Raw genomic sequence first — 22,500 nt, 5'->3', positions numbered from 1 at the left:
GCAGCAGTGTAGCGTAATGTCGTCCAAGGACTGAAGTCAGGAAAGGAAAACTTGTTGACCTTCATTACTGCGAGCCCTTTGGTTTTGTTCTCAGTGTCTTGTCGTTTATTTTTACAGTAGTTGTTTATTACCTTCCCTCCTCCCTCCATGTTTTTTTTCCATCTGCTGCTCTCTCATTATCCCTCTCCTCTCTCTCTCTCTTTCTGTCTCCCTCTCTCTCTGTCTCTCTCTCTCCCTCTCTCCCCCAACTAGTTTCAAAGTGGTCACTGATTGTAACGTAACATTGTTAACCCCTGACCTGACAAGGACATCACAATTGTCATTAATGTTGATTCTTAGATCAACTCTCTCTCTCTCTCTCTCTCTCTCTCTCTCTCTCTCTCTCTCTCTCTCTCACTCTCTCTCTCTCTCTCTCTCTCTCTCTCTCTCTCTCTCTCTCTCTCTCTCTCTCTCTCTCTCTCTCTCACTCAATTGACTTGGATTGTAACATGCATCGTGTTGACGGCTCATAAGACTTGATGACAAATTCTGTCTCTCTCTCTATCTTTCTCTTTTCTCTATTCTGCTTTCCTTCTCTCTCCCCCTCAGTCGGGTCCGTGGTTTGAGCGGCGTATCGTGGGTGTATGTGAGCGCATGATGGCGGGCGGCCGCTGGGGAGGAGGAACAGGAGGTGGTGGAGGAGGAGGAGGAGGAGAGCGACTGGTTCACTCGGTCCGACATCGCGGCATGACTCTGCTACACCTAGCCGCCGCACAGGGATACACACAACTCATACGCACACTCATACAGTGGAGGTGAGAGGACACACGCACATACAGACGCACTCCAGTCATAAGTACACACACACACACACACACACACACACACACACACACACACACACACACACACACACACACACACACACACACACACACACACACACAGAAGTAGTGACATGACTTTTTTTTCTTTCCAGGAGTGTGAACTCTGACAGCCTGGATCTGGAACAGGAAGTGGACCCTCTGAATGTCGACCACTTCTCCTGCACACCATTGGTAAGAAGACGGACACACACACACACACACACACACACACACACACACACACACACACACACACACACACACACACACACACACACACACACACACCCACACCCACACACACACACACACACACACCCACACACACACACACACACACACACACACACAGTAGACCATCTGAATGTGAATGCCTATCACTTGTCGATCAGGGGACAATCTCAACAACATTGGGCAAAATATGAAGCACCAAAAAAAAAAAAGATGCAGTTATGTCTGCAAAACTGCTTGACATAACTTGCACACGTTAAGAAGCCTAGGCCTTTTACACCGTTTAGGCAAGGAAATCCAAGAATTATGAACTTTTAAAATCTTCATTAGACTGGAGGTGAAGACTCTTAAAGCACTCGCAAATTCCCGCAAGTTTTGTAACACGATCTTTAACACAAAATATACAGGCACATAAACACCCACTCAGCACTTGACCGTATGCATCCACATGCACTAAATCACTTCATCATTTCTCAGTGGCTCCACTCCACATGTGTGTTTCATCCGTGCCTCCCTCTGTCCCTTCAGCCTGTGGGTGCGTGCTCTGTCTGCTAAAGACATAAACACACACACACACACACACACACACACACACACACACACACACGCATACACACACATGCGCACGCGCACACACACACACACACACACACACACACACACACACGCATGCACACACGCACACACACGCATGCACACACGCACACACACATGTGCAGATACGTGCACGTTACATTTGTACACGCATGATAAAAGTATAAAATGTATATGTGTCTGTGTGCACAAGGTCGACACGCTTGTTAGAGTATGTTCCTCCATTGAAATCTGTATTTTCCGGACCATTTTTCATCCTTGTCCCTGTCCTCTCCTCTTTCCTCCTGTGGATGCTACTGCCACGGTTTGCTAAATCTGTGAACTGCCAATTGCCAAATTTGGTCTGTAAGATATGTTTTGAGTATAACGTTTGAATATTTGAATATGCAGTAATTGCAGGTGTTATTGGTGTTTGATGTGTCATTTTTGCTGCCACATGTAAATGAGAAGTGGTACATCCTGCTGCTTCAATTCAACAACCTCTCACATTTTTTTTTGTGTGTGTCCTCTTTGTGTATTGTCTGTGTGTGCGTGCGTGCGTGCGTGTGCGTGTGTTTGCGTGTGTGAATGCGCCTGTGTATGTACGCATGTCTGTCTGTGTCTCCCCCCAGATGTGGGCGTGTGCCCTGGGGCACCAGGCGGCGGCGGTGCTGCTCTACCGCTGGAGTTCCGTGGCACTGGGCATCCCTGACTCCCTGGGCCGACTGCCACTCGCCGTGGCACGCTCCCGTGGGCACACCCGCCTCGCGCGATGCCTGGAGGTACAGTATTTAACTCTTATGAACTTCACCATGAGTCTTACAACGCCCCCTTGACCTCATCACAAGCCTGCCAACGCCCCCTTGACCTCATCACAAGCCTGCCAATGCTCCCTTGACCTAATCATAAGCCTACCAACGCCCCCTTGACCTCATCACAAGCCTGCCAATGCCCCCTTGACCTAATCATAAGCCTGCCAATGCCCCCTTGACCTCAGCATAAGCCTTTCAACGCCCCCTTGACCTCATCATAAGCCTACCAACGCCCCCTTGACCTCATCACAAGCCTGCCAATGCCCCCTTGACCTAATCATAAGCCTGCCAATGCCCCCTTGACCTCATCATAAGCCTGCCACTTAGTATTAAAAGAATAAAATAGGCTATTGCCCCCCATTTGCAAATGAGTGCCCCCTAGACACTGATCTAAATTCTATATAAACTGCGGTTGTCCACATGGTTACGTGATATTTCAACATTAGCTCTGGAGATCAGTCCCATTACATTGAGCATGTAATAGTCTTCGCCTCATCTTTATAAGCCGCAGTTTTCAAAGCATGGGGGGGAAGAAATAGCGGCTCATAGGCCGGAAAATGCAGTACCTCTGCTTGGTCTTTTTAACATTGCTTTGTTGTGTATGGGATGCATAATGTATGATCCAGGTAATACAAAATATAATATAAATCTTATGCCTTGTAGGAGCTGCATGCCCACACACAGCGGTCACAGCAGCAGCAGCCGGATGCCAACGCAGCAGCAGCAGCAGCAGGAGGAGTTGGCATGGCGACAGCAGCAGGAGGCGTTGGCGTGGCAACGGCAGCCATGACCGTGACAACGGAATCCAGGCCACATGTGTCAGAGGTGGGCTCATCATGTGTTGTACATATCTTATTATCTGACCTCTCCGAGGGATGACTCTGTGTGTCTGTCTGTGTGTCTTACCTGTCTGCAGAGGTGTCCATTTACATTGTGTACATTCATGGTATCATGAAGGCTTCGGCCCAAACGTCTGTCTTAGACGCTGAAGAAGGCTTAGGCTGAAACATCTGTCTGACATGCTAACCCACTAAAAGAAAATACAAGAATCACACTCGAGAGTGCGGGTTTTGTATTTTTTTTAAAAATTACAAATCTGTTTGCTCGCACCCAAGGACCTTGTAAAAAATAGTTTGGAGAAACTCGATTTTGACAATGGACAAAAAGAGAAAAAAAAGTTTCTCTGACCAAGGCACTCAAAGTTAAAATCTCTACTATTATGGACAAGTCCTACATGGGCAGATTAAGAACAATGCCCACACTGAGTGGCATGAGTCCCTCTTCAGTACCGTAACACAAAAGAACAGAGTAGTGCATTTGTTAATGGTGTAGGGAAGGACAATTAGGCAAGTATAGTCCTCACACACTGCCCAGCATTAGATCAAACTACAGTGCCCTCCATTATTATTGGCACCCCTGGTTAAGATGTGTTTTTTAGCTTCCAATTATTTTATTTTTTTTCTAAATAATATGGGACCTTAATGGAAAAAAAGAGAAAAATCCAACCTTCAATACAAGTGCATTTATTCAGTGGGGAAAAAAATCCCACATAAAGAAATAATTATTTGACATCAAATAATGTGTGTCACAATTATTAGCACCCCTGGTGTTAATATTTTGTACAACCCCCTTTTGCCAACAAAACAGCACCGAATCTTCTCCTATAATGTTTCACAAGATGGGAAAAGACAGAAAGAGCGATCTTCAGCCATTCCTCTTTGCAGAATCTCTCTAAATCATCCAGAGACCTGGGTCCTCTCCTCTGTACTCTCCTCTTCAGCTCACCTCACAGGTTCTCAATGGGGTTGAGGTCAGGGGACTGAGATGGCCATGTGAGGAGCTTGATTTTGTGTCTGGTGAACCATTTCTGTGTAGATTTGGCCATATGTTTAGGGTCATTGTCTTGCTGAAAGACCCAGTGACGACCCAGCTTCAGCTTTCGGGCAGAGGGCAACAGATTTTGATTTAAAATGTCCTGGTATTTCAAACTATTCATGATGCCATGCACCCTAACAAGGTTCCCAGGGCCTTTGGAAGCGAAACAGCCCCACAGCATCACTGACCCACCCCCATACTTCACAGTGGGTATGAGGTGCTTTTCAGCATGCGCATCTTTCGTGGTACGCCAGACCCACTTACAGTGTTTGTTGCCAAAAAGCTCAATCTTGGTCTCATCTGACCAAAGCACACGGTCCCAATTGAAGCCCCAATACCGCTTGGCGAACTCCAGACGCTTGCATTTATGATTGTGAGTGAGGAAAGGTTTTCTCCGTGCATGCCTCCCAAACAGCTTGTTGGCGTGTAGACAGCGCCTTATGGTTGATTTGGAGACTTTGTGACCCCAGGATGCTACCATTTGTTGTAATTCTGTAACAGTGAGCTTTGGAGATCTTTTGATTTCTCTTACCATCCTCCTCACTGTGCGTGGTGGCAAAATAAACATGGGTCCTCGTCCAGGCTTGTTTACCACTGTTCCAGTTGTTTTGAACTTCTTAATTATTCCTCTCACAGTGGATATGGGCAGCTGCAGTTGAGTGGCAATCTTCTTGTAGCCTCTGCCTGACCTGTGAAGGTCGACGCACATCTGCCTCACTTGTATGCTGTGTTCCTTTGTCTTTCCCATGTTTAAGAGTGGATAAGAGAAATGGCCTCGGTGTCACGTCATATTAATACCCCAGGGAAACAGGAAGTGATGAATTACTAATTAAATGTTCCTACATACTCTGGTAAACTTTGTAAACTACTGTAGAAATGACAGAAATGCTTCAATTATATTAATTTCCTGGGAATTGTTAAGGGTGCCAATAATTGTGGAACAGGTGATTTAATGAAAAATAATTATTTTTTAGTCAGGGATTTTTTTATTTTCTTACAATTCATTTGAGTTGAAGGCTACATTTTCCTACAATTTTCAGTGTGACAGTATTCTTCTGCAATAAACACTGAATTTATTTTAAGGCTTTTAACACATCTCAACCAGGGGTGCCAATAATTATGGAGGGCACTGTAGATTTGATTTTGATGTTGATTATGATTTTGATCTTACTCATCCCCAGCCTCAGCAACATCCTCAGCAGCTGGATTTGACGCTCAGCACTCGCACCCACGCCGTGCCCGCCACTCCACCCCAGCTGCCACCCTCGCCACTCTCAACCAGCCCGGACACAGGTACACACACATACACACACACACGCACACACACACACACACACACACACACACACACACACACACACACACACACACACACACACACACACACGCACACACACACACACACGTCATATCAACACAATTTGCTCTTTCTGCGTTTTCGACGGCAGTTACGACCACACACACACACACACACACACACACACACACACACACACACACACACACACACACACACACACACACACACACACACACACACACACACACACACACACACACACACACACACACACACACACACACACACACACACCACCTCCACCTCCAAGCCAAGTGGTTTCACCTTTCTCACCTCTCCCACTCTCTCTGTCATCTCTCATCTCTCTTTTTTCCCTGGAGTTTTATGTGATATAGTTGATGCTGGTTGTGTGTTCTAAAATAAATAAAATAAAGTAAAATAAAGTGTCTTTTCTCTCTCCATTTTTACTTCCTCCCTCCCTGTATTTTCTCTTTCTCTCACTCTCTCCCTCCCTCCCCATTCCCCTCTCCACCCCCCTTCCTCCCTGCGCAGGTCTGAGCTCCTCCAGCAGCATCCCGTCCCCCAGCGACGACCCGCCCTCCCCGTCCCCGAGCTCCGCCTACTCCAGCGGCTCCGCCCCGCTGGGCTCCCCGCCCGACGACGACAGCAGCGGCGCCGACCCCATGGACACCTCCGCCCCCTCCTCCCCGTCCCTCTCCTCCTCCTCCACCTCCCTGCCCTTCTCTCCCTCCCCGGCCACCTCCCTGCACCTGGGCTGGGCCCCGGCCTACACCACCGGCGCCGAAGCCAGGGGCTCAGGTAGCGCGCCGGGCCCCAGGAGCGGTGCAGGAGCCGGGGTCGGGGTCGGCGTTGTGGGCGTGGTGGATGGAGTGGTGGGTGGCGGCGGGTTCTTCCTGATGGACTACGAGTCATCGCCCACGCAGGATTCATCGAACTCGCCGCCGCCTACACCGCCATCACGGGCACACGGTAAGGGCCGGGAATTGGCAAGGCGTTCACAATAACCGATAAGCATCGCGATGAGTGATGGGCAAAATGGATTTGTAACAATCCAGTGCCCAATATTCCAAATGACTTGGTTTTACCTGTCCAATTCAGCCAGGTGATTGGCTAGTTGAATGACCGCCTGGTTGAACTGGAGTGGTAAAACAAGGTCATTTGAAATGTGTGGCACTGGATTGTAACCAATGAATCCCATTTTGTCCATCACTGGTCACGATACACATGCCACAATGCAATGCTATCACGATGTATTGTCATACTAAGCCTAACCCACTGTGATATTCAACATACTTCAGCAATTGGCTAAATGTGTAAAAGATAGAGCTAAATTACCAGCCACTGTGTACAATGTATTGTTACATTTTATCACAACTGAATGAAAGCAAACAGGACTGGAGGTTGTATTTGTTTTGGCAGATGTTTGCTTTAGTTTAGTTGTCTTAAAAATCAAGTTTTGTACGATGAATCGATGTAGTAATATTGTGAAAAGTAGTATTGGGATATGTTGTCATGACGATGGGGCAGCCATGGCCTAATGGTTAGAGGTAAGGGTTGCAGGTTCGAATTCCACCCTTACCTCTTACCCCTACCTCACTATATGCGAGCCACTCCATGGCTGAAGTGCCTTTGAGCAAGGCACCTAATCCCGCACTGCTCTAGGGACTGTAAACAATACCCTGTAATTTTTTAAAAATCTGTAAGTTGCTATATCTGTAAAGCGTCAGCTAAGCATAATGTAATCCAATCTAATCTAATGCAATATAATCTATAGGGCACGGCCATTTGGCGTATGGTGCGCATGCACACGCTGAGTTCGAGGCAGAGCTGCTGAATTACAGCGAGAATGTGGAGAACGAGGAGTACCTGCCTGCTGAGGTGCTGCAGGTGAGATGAGAGGGGTACACACACATGCATGCATACACACAAACACACGCACACGGCCGAGGCGTTACATGGGAGATGTGACGCACACACATTGCATACACACACACACACACACACACACACACACACACACACACACACACACACACACACACACACACACACACACACACACACACACACACACACACACAAGGCTGAGGTGTTACACGAGAGATGTGACACGCACACATAAACACATGCACATACAGTACACACGCACATACACATACTTACACACACACACACACACACACACACACACACACACACACACACACACACACACACACACACACACACACACACACACACACACACACACACGGCTGAGGTGTTACACGGGAGATGTGACACGCACACATACACACATGCACATACACACACACGCACATACACATACTTACACACACACACACACACACACACACACACACACACACACACACACACACACACACACACACACACACACACACACACTGGCAACACTGGCTATCCTCTCACTGTCAGTCATGTTCCACAGGTCCCCATGCGACCCACCTGCAATACCTCCGCCACCCCCCTAGGGGATCCCTCACCACTGCGATTACAGTATCTATTCTGTCACCGTAGTAACCCTGTGTTGTTGTTGTTGTCGTCATGGCGTCAGGTTGACATGGCGACGCTGGCGGAGCAGATCATCGAGGCGACCCCAGAGCGCATCAAGCAGGAGGAGTTCCCCCGGGGCGGCGAGTCTCCGCTGCGCGAGAGGCGGGACAACTCGGCCGCCATCCACGACACCATGCCCTGGCTGGCCACCTACCTGGACACGGTCGACACCCTGCCTGCCATGTCACCGCCCAGGTACGATAAGGTCGTCATTGCAAACACTTGATGATGGTATTGGGTGTAATAACAATATGCTGGCTAACTACCTGGACACCGTCCACACCCTGCCTGCCCTCTCACCGTCCAGGTATAGCACAATCATCAGTGTGCGTGCGTGCGTGCGTGCGTGCGTGCGTGCGTGCGTGCGTGCGTGCGTGCGTGCGTGCGTGCGTTGGTCTGTCTGTCTGTCTGTCTGTCTGTCTGTCTGCACGTCCGTGTGTGATTCATGGGAACTTTACGAGGCCGCGCGCATCATACAGAACGCCTTCCGCAGATACAAGGTGTGCGACGTGCACGCTCACACACACAAACACATCCTCACCTTAATATCTGACACGCATCATACAGAACACCTTGTGTGTGTGTGTGTGTGTGTGCAGGTGTGTGTCCCGCTCGCCCCAGACTCCTCCCTCTCCTCTGAGTGCGCTGGCTCTGCAGAGGCTGCGGCCGCCCAGCAGTGCGGCGTGGGCGGAGTTCCTCAACGCCTCGGCCAATGGCAGGATGGAGCGCGACTTCGCCCTGCTGACGCTGACCGACAGCGAGCAGAGGGAACTCTACGAGGCCGCGCGCATCATACAGAACGCCTTCCGCAGATACAAGGTGTGCGACGTGCACGCTCACACACACAAACACAAACACATCCTCTCCTTAATATCTGACACGCATCATGCAGAACACCTTCCGCAGATACAAGGTGTGCGATACAAGCACACACTGACATAGACACACACACAGACACACACACAGCAGAGTTTCACCCTCTTTGATCCTCTGTCCTCTGTCCTTTTACACAGAGCGTCTTCCGCAGATATAAGATGTGCGATACACACACACACACACACACACACACACACACACACACACACACACACACACACACACACACACACACTGAACCCTATCCTTACCACTAAGATTTTGCGTGTCCCCTACACCTGTAAATGAATTTTACAGCTGAGAGCAGGTTTCACTCTTGTTCAATGAATTTTTTGTGAGGGTGATTGCTTTAATAGTGATCTTGCACAATGTGTACATTGAAGAAGGCACATGCCCTACACACCTTTATCCATGGCTGAAGTGCCCTTGAGCAAGGTACCTAATCCCACAATGTTCCAGCAAGGCACCTAACCCCTCACTACCATAACCCTGCGCTGCCCTATTACAAGCTCACCCATACCCTGCAATAACTGTAAGTGGCTTTGGATAAAAGCATCAGCTAAGTGCAGTGCAATGCAGAGTAATGTAAAAGTCTCGGCCAAGTAGTACTGCAGGCCAGGACACAGCAAGAGGATCTGGCTCGTTAAAGCATCAGCTTTCGTAGAAGGTCGCCAGCTCATCAAGTACCGGAGTCTTAATTAATTATTTAATTTTATATATATTAAAATTATTTTTTTCTCCTGTTTACATTGGTTTTGGCCTTCCGTTTCCACGTCAGCAAAGTTTTGACACCCACATATCAAAAATCTGTGACTAGCACAATATTTTTAGATTTGATGATTTGATGTACGGTAGTCAAAGCCAAGTAATTAAATAATAATAATAAGTAAATTCTATTTTTGCAGCGCTTTTCACAGACAAGACAGTCACAAAGTGCTGTGCAATTTTGTATAGGCTAATGTAAAATCATGAGGGAGAAAAAAAAACAAGCGGTGAGTCCACGATGACATTGCTAGAGGATCTGTCTTGTTAAGGCATTAACCTGTTCAAGGTGAACAGCTCATCAATTAGTGCAATTAATTAAGTCTCTTAATCTCATTTGGGAGAAACTAGAAGGACGCCACACTGTGTATGTGGTGTGACGCAATTCCTGCCCTTTTAGTTACTGTTTTCCATCAAGCCAAATGCCAAATGCGTGCTCTCTCTCTCTCACACACACACACATATAGACACACACAAATAATCTTTTTGACGTCAGCGTTGGTTCCGTTTATTTGGCAAAGACACACACAAACACACAGATGGTCCAATTTATTGGACAAAGACAACCAGTCTCTCTCTCTCACTCACTCACTCACTCACTCACTCACTCACTCACTCACTCACTCACTCACTCACTCACTCACTCACTGTAGTTGCTGTGACATCAATATGTGACCGCTGCCATAGTTACTTAGCTGTGTGTATTCAGGGTCGGAGGTTAAAGGAGCAGTAGCGCATGTTGTTATTATTATTGTTGTTATTATTATTGTTGTTGACGTTGATGTTGATGATGATGATGTAATGGTGTGTGGTGGTTGTATCTGCAAGGTCAGACTTAAACAAAAGCAACACTTTCTTTACTTGTTTATTTGTTTGTTTGTTTAAAAAAAAATATATTGTAAATTGTGTGTGTGTGTGTAGGGTCGTCGGTTAAAGGAGCAGCAGGATATGGCAGCAGCGGTCATCCAGAGATGCTACAGGAAGTACAAACAGGTAACGCCCACACTGCATAGGACACGCTCATTTGGTACATATGGACACGGCCTCTCGCATACACATACACGCAATCTCTTAGACCCACATAAACACACACACACACTCTTAGACACACATACACACAGATTAAATCACATACGCACACAGTGGCTCAGCATACTTTGCGTGCGTACTTGGCGCCATTTGGCTCGAGGACCATTAATGACGTCATCGAATGCAGCAGACTATTCATACTCAATACGAGCCTCGCGCCCCACTTGGCTTGTATTTTCGGAAGTGTGCCCTCTGCTGTTCATGAGAGAAACGGCAGAATCTATCGGGCGCACAGCGAAAAAACAGATAGCCAAGCACAACGTGCTGTAGGTCTACTGAAAGTGTGACTTGTGACTTATCACAATAAAACATAGATTTTTGTTGTAGCCTACCTACATTGCCAGATCATTCCAAGACCATGCTGAGAGCATTTTGGGTCACGTGATGGTACACGCTATTTGCGCACGTGGACTCTGCACGAATGCTGAGTATAACGTTATGAGTATAGCTTAAGACGCACATGCTGTACATATGAACATGATGCCCTGTCTCAAGTTGCGCCCTTGTGCATTTCGGGAACAATGAATTGTCATAGATGAGTAAACGCGTGCACACACACACACACACACACACACACACACACACACACACACACACACACACACACACACACACACACACACTCACACTCACACTCACACTCACACTCACACTCCAGCATCCAGCATGCACAGCTTCCAATGTCAATATGTCATTGTTCAACACAGTGAGTATGTGCATTTATTACATGGCTTGTCTTCATTCTGTAGAATTACTACCCAACCTTCACATGTCTGAAATTTCTGAATAACACACTTGTGAATTCAATATCAGACCGCTGCCAATGGCAACCGAATTTTGCCTGTTAATGTTTGTGTTTCGTATCACTCAGCAAGGAGTCTAGTCAGCTAATGTCGCCGAGCAACACAATCTCATGCAGTGTTCTAGAACGCCAAACCATGTTTCGACATCAAAAAGCTATTTTGTGTTGCGGCAGTCATTTTAACCCATTGACGCCTAAGGCACCTGCAAAAAAGGGTGCTGAATGCCGGAGCTCTTTTTAAGAAAAGCTGCCCTCAGCCTATAAAAACCTAACTATCTGAGCCTCTTAAGCACATAAAAATATACAATAAGAAGGCATTTAAACGCTAAGACCCTCATGTTTCATTAGAATGTGTTCATTCATCTCAAACAAACAAAGATTTTTAATAAAGTTGTCTCAAATCTCATGAGCCTGGATGTTGCGTAATGCCACTCCAGGCGCCAGGGCCAATGTTGCGCTACGCAACATCAGGCATCAATGGGTTAATTCCCCAATGATGAAACTTAACACTAAATCAATATGTTGTTGTCATAATTGTGATAAACAATGGGTAAACCAAGGGTAGCCATGTAATAAGCGGGATAACGTGCAGAGAAGAGGTCCCTGCAGTGAAATGGCTCCCTTCAGGCAGATCAAGACCCCTCTGCTCCACGAGGGGCTCCTGCATCTCTCTGTCCTCTTTGTTGGTCACTATTCCACGACAGGGACCTTCTCGTCAAACGTAGTGTAAGAGTAGCCATGTAATGATGGGGGATGACGTTCGGCGAGGCAGTGCCTGTCGTGGAATAGCTCCCCGCATCCTGCATCTGTCCTGTCGGTCGCTATTCCACGACGGCGACCTTCTTGCCGAAAGTTATCCCTGACATGTTCGATGAAGAATGCCCAGTGTCAGAGCACCACATGTCTGTTTATTTCAGTGAAGGTATGCCAAGGCTTGCTGTGCCTTCCTCAATGTGTGTCTGTATTACAGCATTAACCAGCTTACCTCTACTAATGTGACATGTCTCTGTTGCCTGTCTGTCCTACACCATTTTCAACACATCCTTTCTTTTTCTTTTTCTTTTTTTTCCTCTACATGTCCTAACCCGTTTCTCCTTTTTATCTTTTTTATTTAACGGAACACCCTATCACATTTCTCAATCTTTTTATTTTTAACATTCCTTTACCATCTCTGTCTCTGTCTGTCTGTCTCTCTCTCTCTGTCTGTCTGTCTCTCGCTCTCTCTCCCCCCCTCTCTCTCTCCCTCTCCCTCTCTCTCTCTCTCTCTCTCTCTCTCTCTCTCTCTCTCTCTCTCTCTCTGTCTCTCTCTCTCTCTCTCTCTTTCTCTCAACCCCTTTGTCACTGAAAATTCCATTTCTGTTTTGCGTTCCTTCTCTGCTTCTTTTCAAAATCCTCTTGCTAGCTAACATGGATAGCACTGAAGGTAATGTGCCTGACTGATTATTGAAACTCCGTTTAGCTCTTTCTGTACACACATACACACACACACACACACACACACACACACACACACACACACACACACACACACACACACACACACACACACACACACACACACACACACACACACACACACACACACACACACACAGTAGATGTGTTGTGCTGTATGTGGTTCTCTGTAGTAGTGAACATATGCATGGTATATACAAAAATACTTGGTCCCGTTAGTGTCTTTGTGTGTGTTTGTATGTATAATTGCCACTGTTGTGTGTGTGTATTTAAGTGCCCCTTTTGTTGGTCAAGCATGCATGCAATTGAGTCCTCTTTGGTGTGCTGTATACTGTGTATCCGAAAATGTGCAGTGTGAAAATGTGTCTGAATGTGTTGCAAATGTGTGGCTGTGTGTATGTGCATTTTATGTATTATTTCCTTATAAGGCACTAAATAGGATTCCTTTATTCCTCCTCCTCTCCCTCCTTCTCCTCCTCCTCCTCCTCTTTGTCCACTTTTTCATCTTCCTGCTCCTCTTCATCATCTCCTTGTCCTCATCCACCTCTTTGTCCTGCTCCTCTTCTTCATCCTTCTCTTCTTCATCCTTCTCTTCCTCCTCTTTGTCTTCCTTCTCTTCCTTATCCTTCTCTTCCTCCTCCTCCTCCTCTTCCTCTTCCTCCTCCTCCTCATCATCACCTTCCTCCTCTTCCCCTCCCTCTTCCTCCTCATCTTTCTCTTCCTCCTCCTCTTCCTCCTCCTTATCTTCCTCCTCCTTCTCCTCTTCCTCTCCCTCCTCCTCCTCCTTTCCCTCCTCCAGTATGCGCTCTACAAGAAGATGACCCAGGCCGCCATCTTGATTCAGAGTAAGTTCCGGAGCTACTATGAGCAGAAGAAGTTCCAGCAGAGTCGGCGGGCGGCGGTGCTCATCCAGCAGTACTACCGCAGCTACAAGGAGTACGAGCGCCTCAAACAGGGGCCCCGGGGGGCCGGGCCCCTCAACCCAAAGATGAAGTAAGGGCCCCGACGCACACACTCACACACTCATACACACACAGTACCGTAGCAGTACTATCGCAGCTCGGGCCCTCAAGTAAGGGCACAAGTAAGGGCACACACACGGAGCCGTAGCAGTAGCCTACTATTGTATGTGTTTTTGTTTTGAGCAATGGAGTGTATGACTATTGTTTTTTTTATACAGAGACAGCAAAGGAAATATTTGTGCTGGCATGACCGTAAAGTCTATTCTGTTTTATTCTATTCTATCCTTGTGGAAACGATAACAAATACTTCTTTTCCCATCCCTATCGCTCTTTCCATCTCCCCTTTTCCCTCTATATCTCACGGTCTTTCACTGTCTCTGTCTGTCTGTCTGTATGTCTCTCTCTCTCTTCCTCTCTCTCTCTCTCTCTCTCTCTCTCTCTCTCTCTCTCTCTCTCTCTCTCTCTCTCTCTCTTTCAGAGGCACGTTCTTGACTAAGAAGCAGGATCAGGCAGCACGAAAGATCATGAGGTTTTTCCGACGCTGCAGGCACAGGTAAGGATCATTGAAAAAGTATTTCAAAAGAATGGACTTGGAGTTGCTTTAAAATTTATCCTGGGGTCACCTGTACTGGGGTGCATTTCTCGAAACCATAGTTGCTCACTTCATTAGCTGCTTTGTTGTTTGCAATGCAATTTCCCATTGGCAACTACCCAAGTTGCTAAGTAGCTACTATCTACGCTTTTGAGAAACGCACCCCTGATAGAAAATACAGGGACTGTCAGAATTGCAGGACCATATTGGAATCTGAAGAAGACCTCAATGGTTGAAACATAGTTCTGAATAAAACAAAATTAAAAGAAAGGATTTCAAGCCTGCCAACCTCTCACTCACAAAAGTGTAATATACAGTATAGTCTTTTTATATATCAAAAAGATGTGGGAAACAAAAATGTGACAAGTTATTAGAATTGATCCTTCAAAAGGAAAAAGTTCACCGCAGACTTGTTTGACTTGATGCTCTTTTATTCAGAGCGGACAACGCGTTTCGCCTCTGTGCGTCATCAGGTTCGCTAAGGCAATTGCATATTCCTGCGTTTACCAGCACCTAGAAGCTGTGCAGGGATCTCTGAACTTTTGTTATTAGAATTGATGTTTGCAAATTGCAATCTTCTGCTGTTACAAGTCATACTGGACATGGAGAGATATGTGTCAACAGTTCACTTGAAAGGTAGTTGGCTTACAGTGATACTGTCCCATTTTTGGAAATAAGCTTATTTTACAGCTCCCCTTGAGTTAAATAACTGACTTTTACCTGTCTTCTATACTTTCAACCGTTCTCTGGCTATGGCAGTGCAAATTTTACCTCCATGCTAGCAGAACTGGTCTCATAGGACTCAATGTTAACTGCTAGCTTGGAGGTAAAATTTGCACTGCCATAGCCAGAGAACGGTTGAAAGTACAGGGGAACCGTAAAATCCTATTATTTAACTCAAGGGGATGTGTAAAATACGCTTATTTCCAAAAATGGGACAGTATCACTTTAACTCTTTCATGCAGACGGGATCGCCGGCGATCCCATTCACTATTTGCTGAAAAAGCTCAACTACATCATACAGTAACAACATTACTATGACATTACCAAGAATCCATTACCAAGTGAAAGGTTAATACATGGCCATTACCATTTTGGTGACAGTGAGGTCATAACATAGGCTCTGCATGAAAGGGACATTTCGCCCTGAGTCCAGCTTAGAAAACATTGTGAAACACACACACACACACACACACACACACACACACACACACACACACACACACACACACACACACACACACACACACACACACACACACACACACACACACACACACACACACATCAATCCAAGGCTGTGTTGTGGCTGACCCTTGCTGACGCACGCACAATAATACTGACACACATCTGTTTGTCTGTTACAGGATTAAGGAATTAAAGCAAAGCAAGGAGCTGGAAAGGAGAGGCCTTACAACCTAAGTCACACAGTCACACACACACACACACACACACACACACACACTGAAGCAAATGCACCTTTATACACTTCTGCGAGTGTAGTGAACCACACATCTACAATATGGCACACACCCTATATACACTATAGAAACATTTCATACAAAAACACATTTTGAAAAAATGTTTGCACAAAAGCATTGAAATGCACTCCTTCACATTTCTAAAAACGCTCTCTCTCTCTCTCTCTCACACACACACACACACACACACACATACACACACACACAACACACGTCAACACACACCTAACAACAGCTCCATCCCATCCTTTCGCCGAAGGGAGGAAGAAAGCGAGGGATGATCCACTTTGCACTCCTCCGTCTGGTGGACTTCCCTATCCCACGCTCCTCTCTCCCTCTTCCTCTTCCTCTTGCTTTTCTCTGCCAGTGTGGTCCTGTCCTGTCCTGTCCTGTACTATTCTGACTCCCGCTCTGCATGCCACAAGAGTGCTAATGCTATCTCCACCCCTCTGCTCTTCTCTCTCTCTCTCTCTCTCTCTCTCTCTTTCTCTCTCTCTCTTTCTTTCTTTCTTCCTCCTCCTTCCTTCTTCCTCTTCATCCACTCGACTCTGTTCTGCTCGCCATCCCTCCATCTGTTCTTGGCATCTTAACTTGCAACAAACACACACACACACACACACACACACACACACACACACACACACACACACACACACACACACACACACACACACACACACACACACACACACACACACACACACACACTGCCCGCCGTGTCCTCTTGCTTGTGGCTTGTTGCCTTTTCCTGTACGGAGACAAGTCAGGAGGAACTTCAGAGGAACGAACGACAAAAGAACAACAGAGCAAGAGAGGGTGTGAGAGGAAGACAGAAAGAAGAGGGGAGGAAGTGGAATTAACGGGTAAAGAAAGAAAACAGATCGAAGAAGAAGAAGGAGGAGGTTGGCGTATACCCTTCCCCCCTTCCCTGTCCCCCAAGCCTTACTGAGATTGTCGCCGCTTTGGACATGAGGATGAATAGACAGAAAGGGGGGATGAGTTGAAAACAAAAAAAAGACAATGAGACTATCGCTTTATTTTGCTCGGACTTTGTGATATTTCCTTCTTTTCTTGTTTTTTTTTTTTTCTCGTTCTCTCCATCGCAGCTTCACACACAAGAATGTATTGTAACTTTTTAAGCATACAGATGAAAAAAAAATCTTAAAACGAAACGTCTATGAATATATATGAAATATACATAAATATACACTTATCCAACATATATATATATATTCTAAACTTGATGCATATATATATTCTAAAGATGATGACGATGAAATTCTTGATGTCTTTAATATTGTCTTATTTATGATGAGGATGACAAAGCTAGAGGCATGTTTTCTATCTCTTCTCCTTGTTTACTTCCCCTCCGTGTGTTTTTGCCGGGAAAAAAGGGGGTGGGAAAAATGAATGGTGTGAGTAGGAGAAAATAAACAAACAAACAAAAAAAACACAAAATGAGTCTTAAAAAAGAGAGAGAGCGAGTGAAAGGAAGAGAGGAAGAGATGAAGCGGAGGGTTTAATGTTATTTTATTTTTTGTATTGCGGCCTCCCTTTACATGTTATAGGGTTGTGTACAAAATATGATACGCACTGACCTTGACTGATGATGAAGGTCGTTTGGGTGGGGTGGGGTGGGGATTTGTGTGTTGTGTGCTTGCTTGTGAGCATGGGTGACTATAAAGTTTTACAGTGACCGTTTGTTCAGCACTTTGAGCTCAGGAGAAGCCTCTATACGCACGCGCACACACACACACACACACATGCACACTCACATCAACACATCACGCATGTTCATGCAAGTGTGTACGCATACCTGAACACACACACACACACACACACACACACACACACACACACACACACACACACACACACACACACACACACACACACACACACACACGAACACACACACACACAGATAGCCCAAAGTGAGCAATGCTTATGAGGGTTACCTCTATAGTGCAGTGCCTTCAGGTTATTTTGCTGTGTCTAAGCAGTACACACACACACACACACACACACACACACACACACACACACACACACACACACACACACACACACACACCATGATACCAGAATACGCACACAATTACAGCAGGATACGCTGTACACACACACACACACACGTCACACTCCGGCTTTGTAGTTGTTTTCGGTTGCATTGTAAGTTCTTGCGGCTGATGTAACAGTACTGTAGAGATTCGTCGTGTGCGCGTGTGTGCGCGCATGTGTGCATGTGTGTTTCTGATACAATCATTTCAGGTGCAACATAGCAAAAAACATAGCACAACACAGCATTGCATCTTAAAAAGCTCAATGTGTGTTAATGTGTGTACATACATTCACATGTGTGTCTGTGTGTATGAATGTGTGTTTGCTTTGGGTGGGTCTGGCAGATACGCATTGATTTCTGTATGTATGTATACTGTAAGTGGGCTCACATAGTCAACGCGAGTAATGCCAGCTACCGTGCGCTAACCTGCGCTGTTTACGCACATTACAGCACCACGTCCTCTGTAGTGACTATGTGTAACGCGCGTCACGTGTAAAAATGTGAGAGGGCGATGTGTAATCTCGACTAAAGCATAGCGGCGGACATGTATGCGCTTGGATATGTCGACCAGAGGTGTCAAAAGTAAAAAAATTAAATAAAATAAAAGTGAATTCATGGTGTAAGGACAACGCTAGCACGATTTATTATATGGTTGTGACGTCATCTGTCGAATGCTCCATTCATTTCAACGGGGCTCCCCAACGTTCGGACGTCTGTTATTTTTCGATAACGGACGGGTTGGTCTATAACAGACCGCTGTCAATGGCAACAAGACTTTTCACTGCTAAAGCGACTTTTCAACAAGACTCTAATCAGCTGCTGTGATAGACAGCACCCGTTGTCCTGGCTACCGCTGTCAATGGCAACAAGACGTTCACTGCTAAAGCCACTGGCTTGTATAGGCCTACAAGTCAGTGGCTAAAGCGAATGTTTCATATCACTCCGCAGGGGGTCCGGTCTTTTGTCACTCTAATCAGCTGCTGTGATAGACTAGACAACACCTGTTGTCCTGGCTACCTAGCTGTTGCCTAGCGGTGATCCACAACGGCACTGTTTTGTTTTGCGCAGCAACAATCTTAACATTAAATAGGCCTAGGTCTAAAGAAATGTCCCCGCCATGTGTGAATCATTTAAGTATATCCATATAATAAGCGGGTTAACTTTCGGCGAGTCGGTCGCTTTGTGGAATAGCAGCACTTCAGAGAGAACAAGACCCCTCCGCTCCGCGTCGGGGTCTAAAGATTCTCTCTGTCGTGCTGCTATTCCACGGTAGCGACCTTCTCGCCGAACGTTAACCCTTACATAACATTGCTGTTACACCAGTTATTCCATTATACATACCCCGTAATGAGGTAGATAGACTGTGTTGTTGCTGGAAAACACTAAAAACCCAACAAGGACCCACTGCAAATTTGATCCAACCAGCGCAGAATTAGATGATAGTGAGACAGGTAGTACACACAGTTCTACTGTCTTTCTTATTTTTTCATAGCTTTTATTTTTACTTTTGACATCTCTTGCATTGACTACTGTATGCAAGCCCCCTCTGATGAGAGGACTGATGGTGACAAGGGTGATCACATGATCTACATGAGGGTTAACTCAGAGTTGTGCAAGGGAGAATTAAAGGAAACTACAATGAAAGCGTTGAAACTGAAAACGCAATGAGATTTGTCTTGTTATTTCATATTTAGTGCAGCTCTGCATGATTGTGTCATTGTTTTTTTCTGTTTTTGTTTATATTTTTCTGTGAGATTGCACTTTTGTGTGCGTGTGCGTGTGCGTGTGCGTGTGCGTGTGCGCATGTGTGTGCACATGCTGGGAGAATGCACTTTTGCATTGCGTTCACGCGCTAGGAGAATGCACTTTTGCCCCAGTGTGTGTGTGTGTGTGTCTGCGTGCGCTGTTTGGCTCTCTCTAGCGCTTGGCATGAACTTATATTGATTTTTATTTTTCGGTTGAAAAATATATATATGAATATATTTATGATATTTAGTAATATTTTTGGTGTGCAGCTCGTAATGCTGGTGTGTAATGTGTACGTTTTATTTAAATAATATTAAGGATTGATTTTTTTGTTTTTGTTTTGTTTTTCTTCCCTGTAAATTCATGTTCTCTTCAGCTCTTTTTTGCAAATGTTTGTTCAGAATGTTTTACTACTTCATAATGATTCATTAAATCTTAATTCTACTCAAGTCTTTTGTATTGTGTGTGTGTGTATGCGTGTGTGTGCCTCTCTCTGTGTGTGTGTGCGTGTGTGTGTGTGTGTGCGTGTGCGCACGCGTGTGTGTGTGTGAATGCGCGCGTGTGTGTGCGCGTGTGCGTGTGTGTGTGTGTGTGTGTGTGTGTGTGTGTGTGTGTGTGTGTGTGTGTGTGTGTGTGTGTATATATATGTATGTGTGCACGCGAGCGAGAGGATGTCTGCTATGAATTTATTAACATGAATATTGTACTTGCTTAACAATAATAAAATAATAATTGACAAAATCATGGAAAGTTCCTATATTGTATAATAAAATAAAAAAATAATAATAAATAATACATTATGTTAACTAATACGTACATTATGTGACAGTCTCCGTGCCAGAGGACCACTGAAATTTAAGAAATCTCCCAAGTGTATGCAGATTTCCCTCGCATCGCTACTATTATCAGTATAACGGATGCCAAATAGGTGTTTCACATTTTTTTCCCATACCACTCTGCGATATAGGAACCACAAATTTTGCATTAATAGAATATTCCAAATTAAAAAATACCAAATATGCTTTTGTTTTATTTAGTCTACCGCCACCTTTGACCACCCATTTTATGCTAATTCAGTTGAACACCTCGAATGTAGTAGGCTATTTTAGCCTTTGTGACCCACGTGACCTTGACTTTTGACCCTCAAGACCTAGATGTCATGCAACATCTTTGCCAAGTTATAATGGGTAAATACACCATGTTTCATGAAAATATTTCAACTGGCTGAGTAAATATCAACCAATATCAGTACGTGGTAACATGCATTTCTGATCCAAAAATGATTGTACCATGCTCCAAGCCCTATAGGTTTTGTCCGCACCACTCTGCACTGTAGGCACCAACATTTCTTAATCTACAGCATATTCCAATTTGAAGGACACCAAAAATGCTTTCACTTAATTTAGTCTCCTACCACCACCTTGAACCCTTTTTAGGCGTATTCACTTGAACAACTTGCTTGCAGTAGGCTATTTATTTAGCCTTTATTGACCCCCCCTTGTAACCTTGACCTTTGACCGTTAAGGCCTAGACTGTCTTGCGGCATCTTTGACAACTTAAAATGAGTAAATACATCAAGTTCCATGAAAATATTTCTATTGGTTGAGGATATATCAACCAATATCAATATGTAGTAACATGCATTTTTGGTCCAAAAAATAAATTAACCACATATAGGTTCCTCAGAAGAACTCTCAAGTGATCCCCCAGAGTGTCATCCTGAAGGTTGTTTGGGGTACAGAGACTCCAGTAGCCTATCTGATGCTAAGCAACTCTCTAGTTTGGCCGACTGAACCACATTGAGGAAACCATGGTCAGCTACAATGGAAAAAGCCTGAAGAGAAAAAGACATGAGATTATTGGTGACGACAGTGGCGTGCACTAACATGGGGGGCAGGTGTTGAATGGGGGAGGTGGGGGTGTTGGGAGCTTGTGGAACTTTTAGCTGCCTTACTAGAGCAGGGATAGGGAACCTACTGTCCCTTGAAATATGGTATTGTCCCGTATTTATAGATAATAGTATGTGTTCTGTATTGAGCAGAAATGGGACACGGGACGTTGAAATGCGTTAAAATGCTGGAAATTACATCTAAGAAATACAAACGTTTCGGGAGAGGACCCCCACACCCCCTGCCATAATGAAGTTGACAATCAGCAGCCCTATTCTTAGGGCCTCTGCACACCGGCTCCGACAAAGTGCGGCACACTTTTGCTTCCGACAGAATTCGGACCCCCAAACCCAATTTCACCCGAACATTGCATTGATAGTCAATGGGCGGCGCCGACAAAATAGAACTTGTCTCTAATTGCTATCCGACATCGTAGAATGTCCGCGGACATCGGCGCCAGTGTGTGTGGTTCTATTGAAAACAATGGAATCGAATTTTAGCTGAGCAGTACTCAGCACTTTATCGGAGCTGGTGTGCGGAAGCCCTTACC

General features: G+C 45.5%; 1 protein-coding gene across 2 annotated transcripts in view; it reads left to right on the top strand.

The window, feature by feature from the left end:
• camta2 (calmodulin binding transcription activator 2) overlaps positions 1-20,549 on the top strand; it is an 81,324-nt gene extending 60,775 nt beyond the window's left edge. For both annotated transcript variants that reach the window (XM_063186545.1, XM_063186546.1), the window contains 13 exons: positions 589-794; positions 959-1,037; positions 2,282-2,431; positions 3,125-3,286; positions 5,518-5,629; positions 6,189-6,626; positions 7,432-7,544; positions 8,236-8,429; positions 8,834-9,053; positions 10,794-10,865; positions 14,018-14,211; positions 14,659-14,733; positions 16,140-20,549. In XM_063186545.1, coding sequence (XP_063042615.1) covers positions 589-794; positions 959-1,037; positions 2,282-2,431; positions 3,125-3,286; positions 5,518-5,629; positions 6,189-6,626; positions 7,432-7,544; positions 8,236-8,429; positions 8,834-9,053; positions 10,794-10,865; positions 14,018-14,211; positions 14,659-14,733; positions 16,140-16,194 — 2,070 coding nt within the window. In that variant the 3' untranslated portion in view covers positions 16,195-20,549. The remainder of the gene's footprint in view (positions 1-588; positions 795-958; positions 1,038-2,281; positions 2,432-3,124; positions 3,287-5,517; positions 5,630-6,188; positions 6,627-7,431; positions 7,545-8,235; positions 8,430-8,833; positions 9,054-10,793; positions 10,866-14,017; positions 14,212-14,658; positions 14,734-16,139) is intronic.
• The last annotated feature ends 1,951 nt before the right edge of the window (positions 20,550-22,500 follow it).

Source organism: Engraulis encrasicolus, chromosome 21 (assembly GCF_034702125.1).
Source record: "Engraulis encrasicolus isolate BLACKSEA-1 chromosome 21, IST_EnEncr_1.0, whole genome shotgun sequence".
In the NCBI taxonomy this organism is placed as follows: Eukaryota; Metazoa; Chordata; class Actinopteri; order Clupeiformes; family Engraulidae; genus Engraulis; species Engraulis encrasicolus.
The sequence above is the reverse complement of the archived record's forward strand: the minus strand, read 5'-3'. Positions and strand labels throughout refer to the sequence as shown.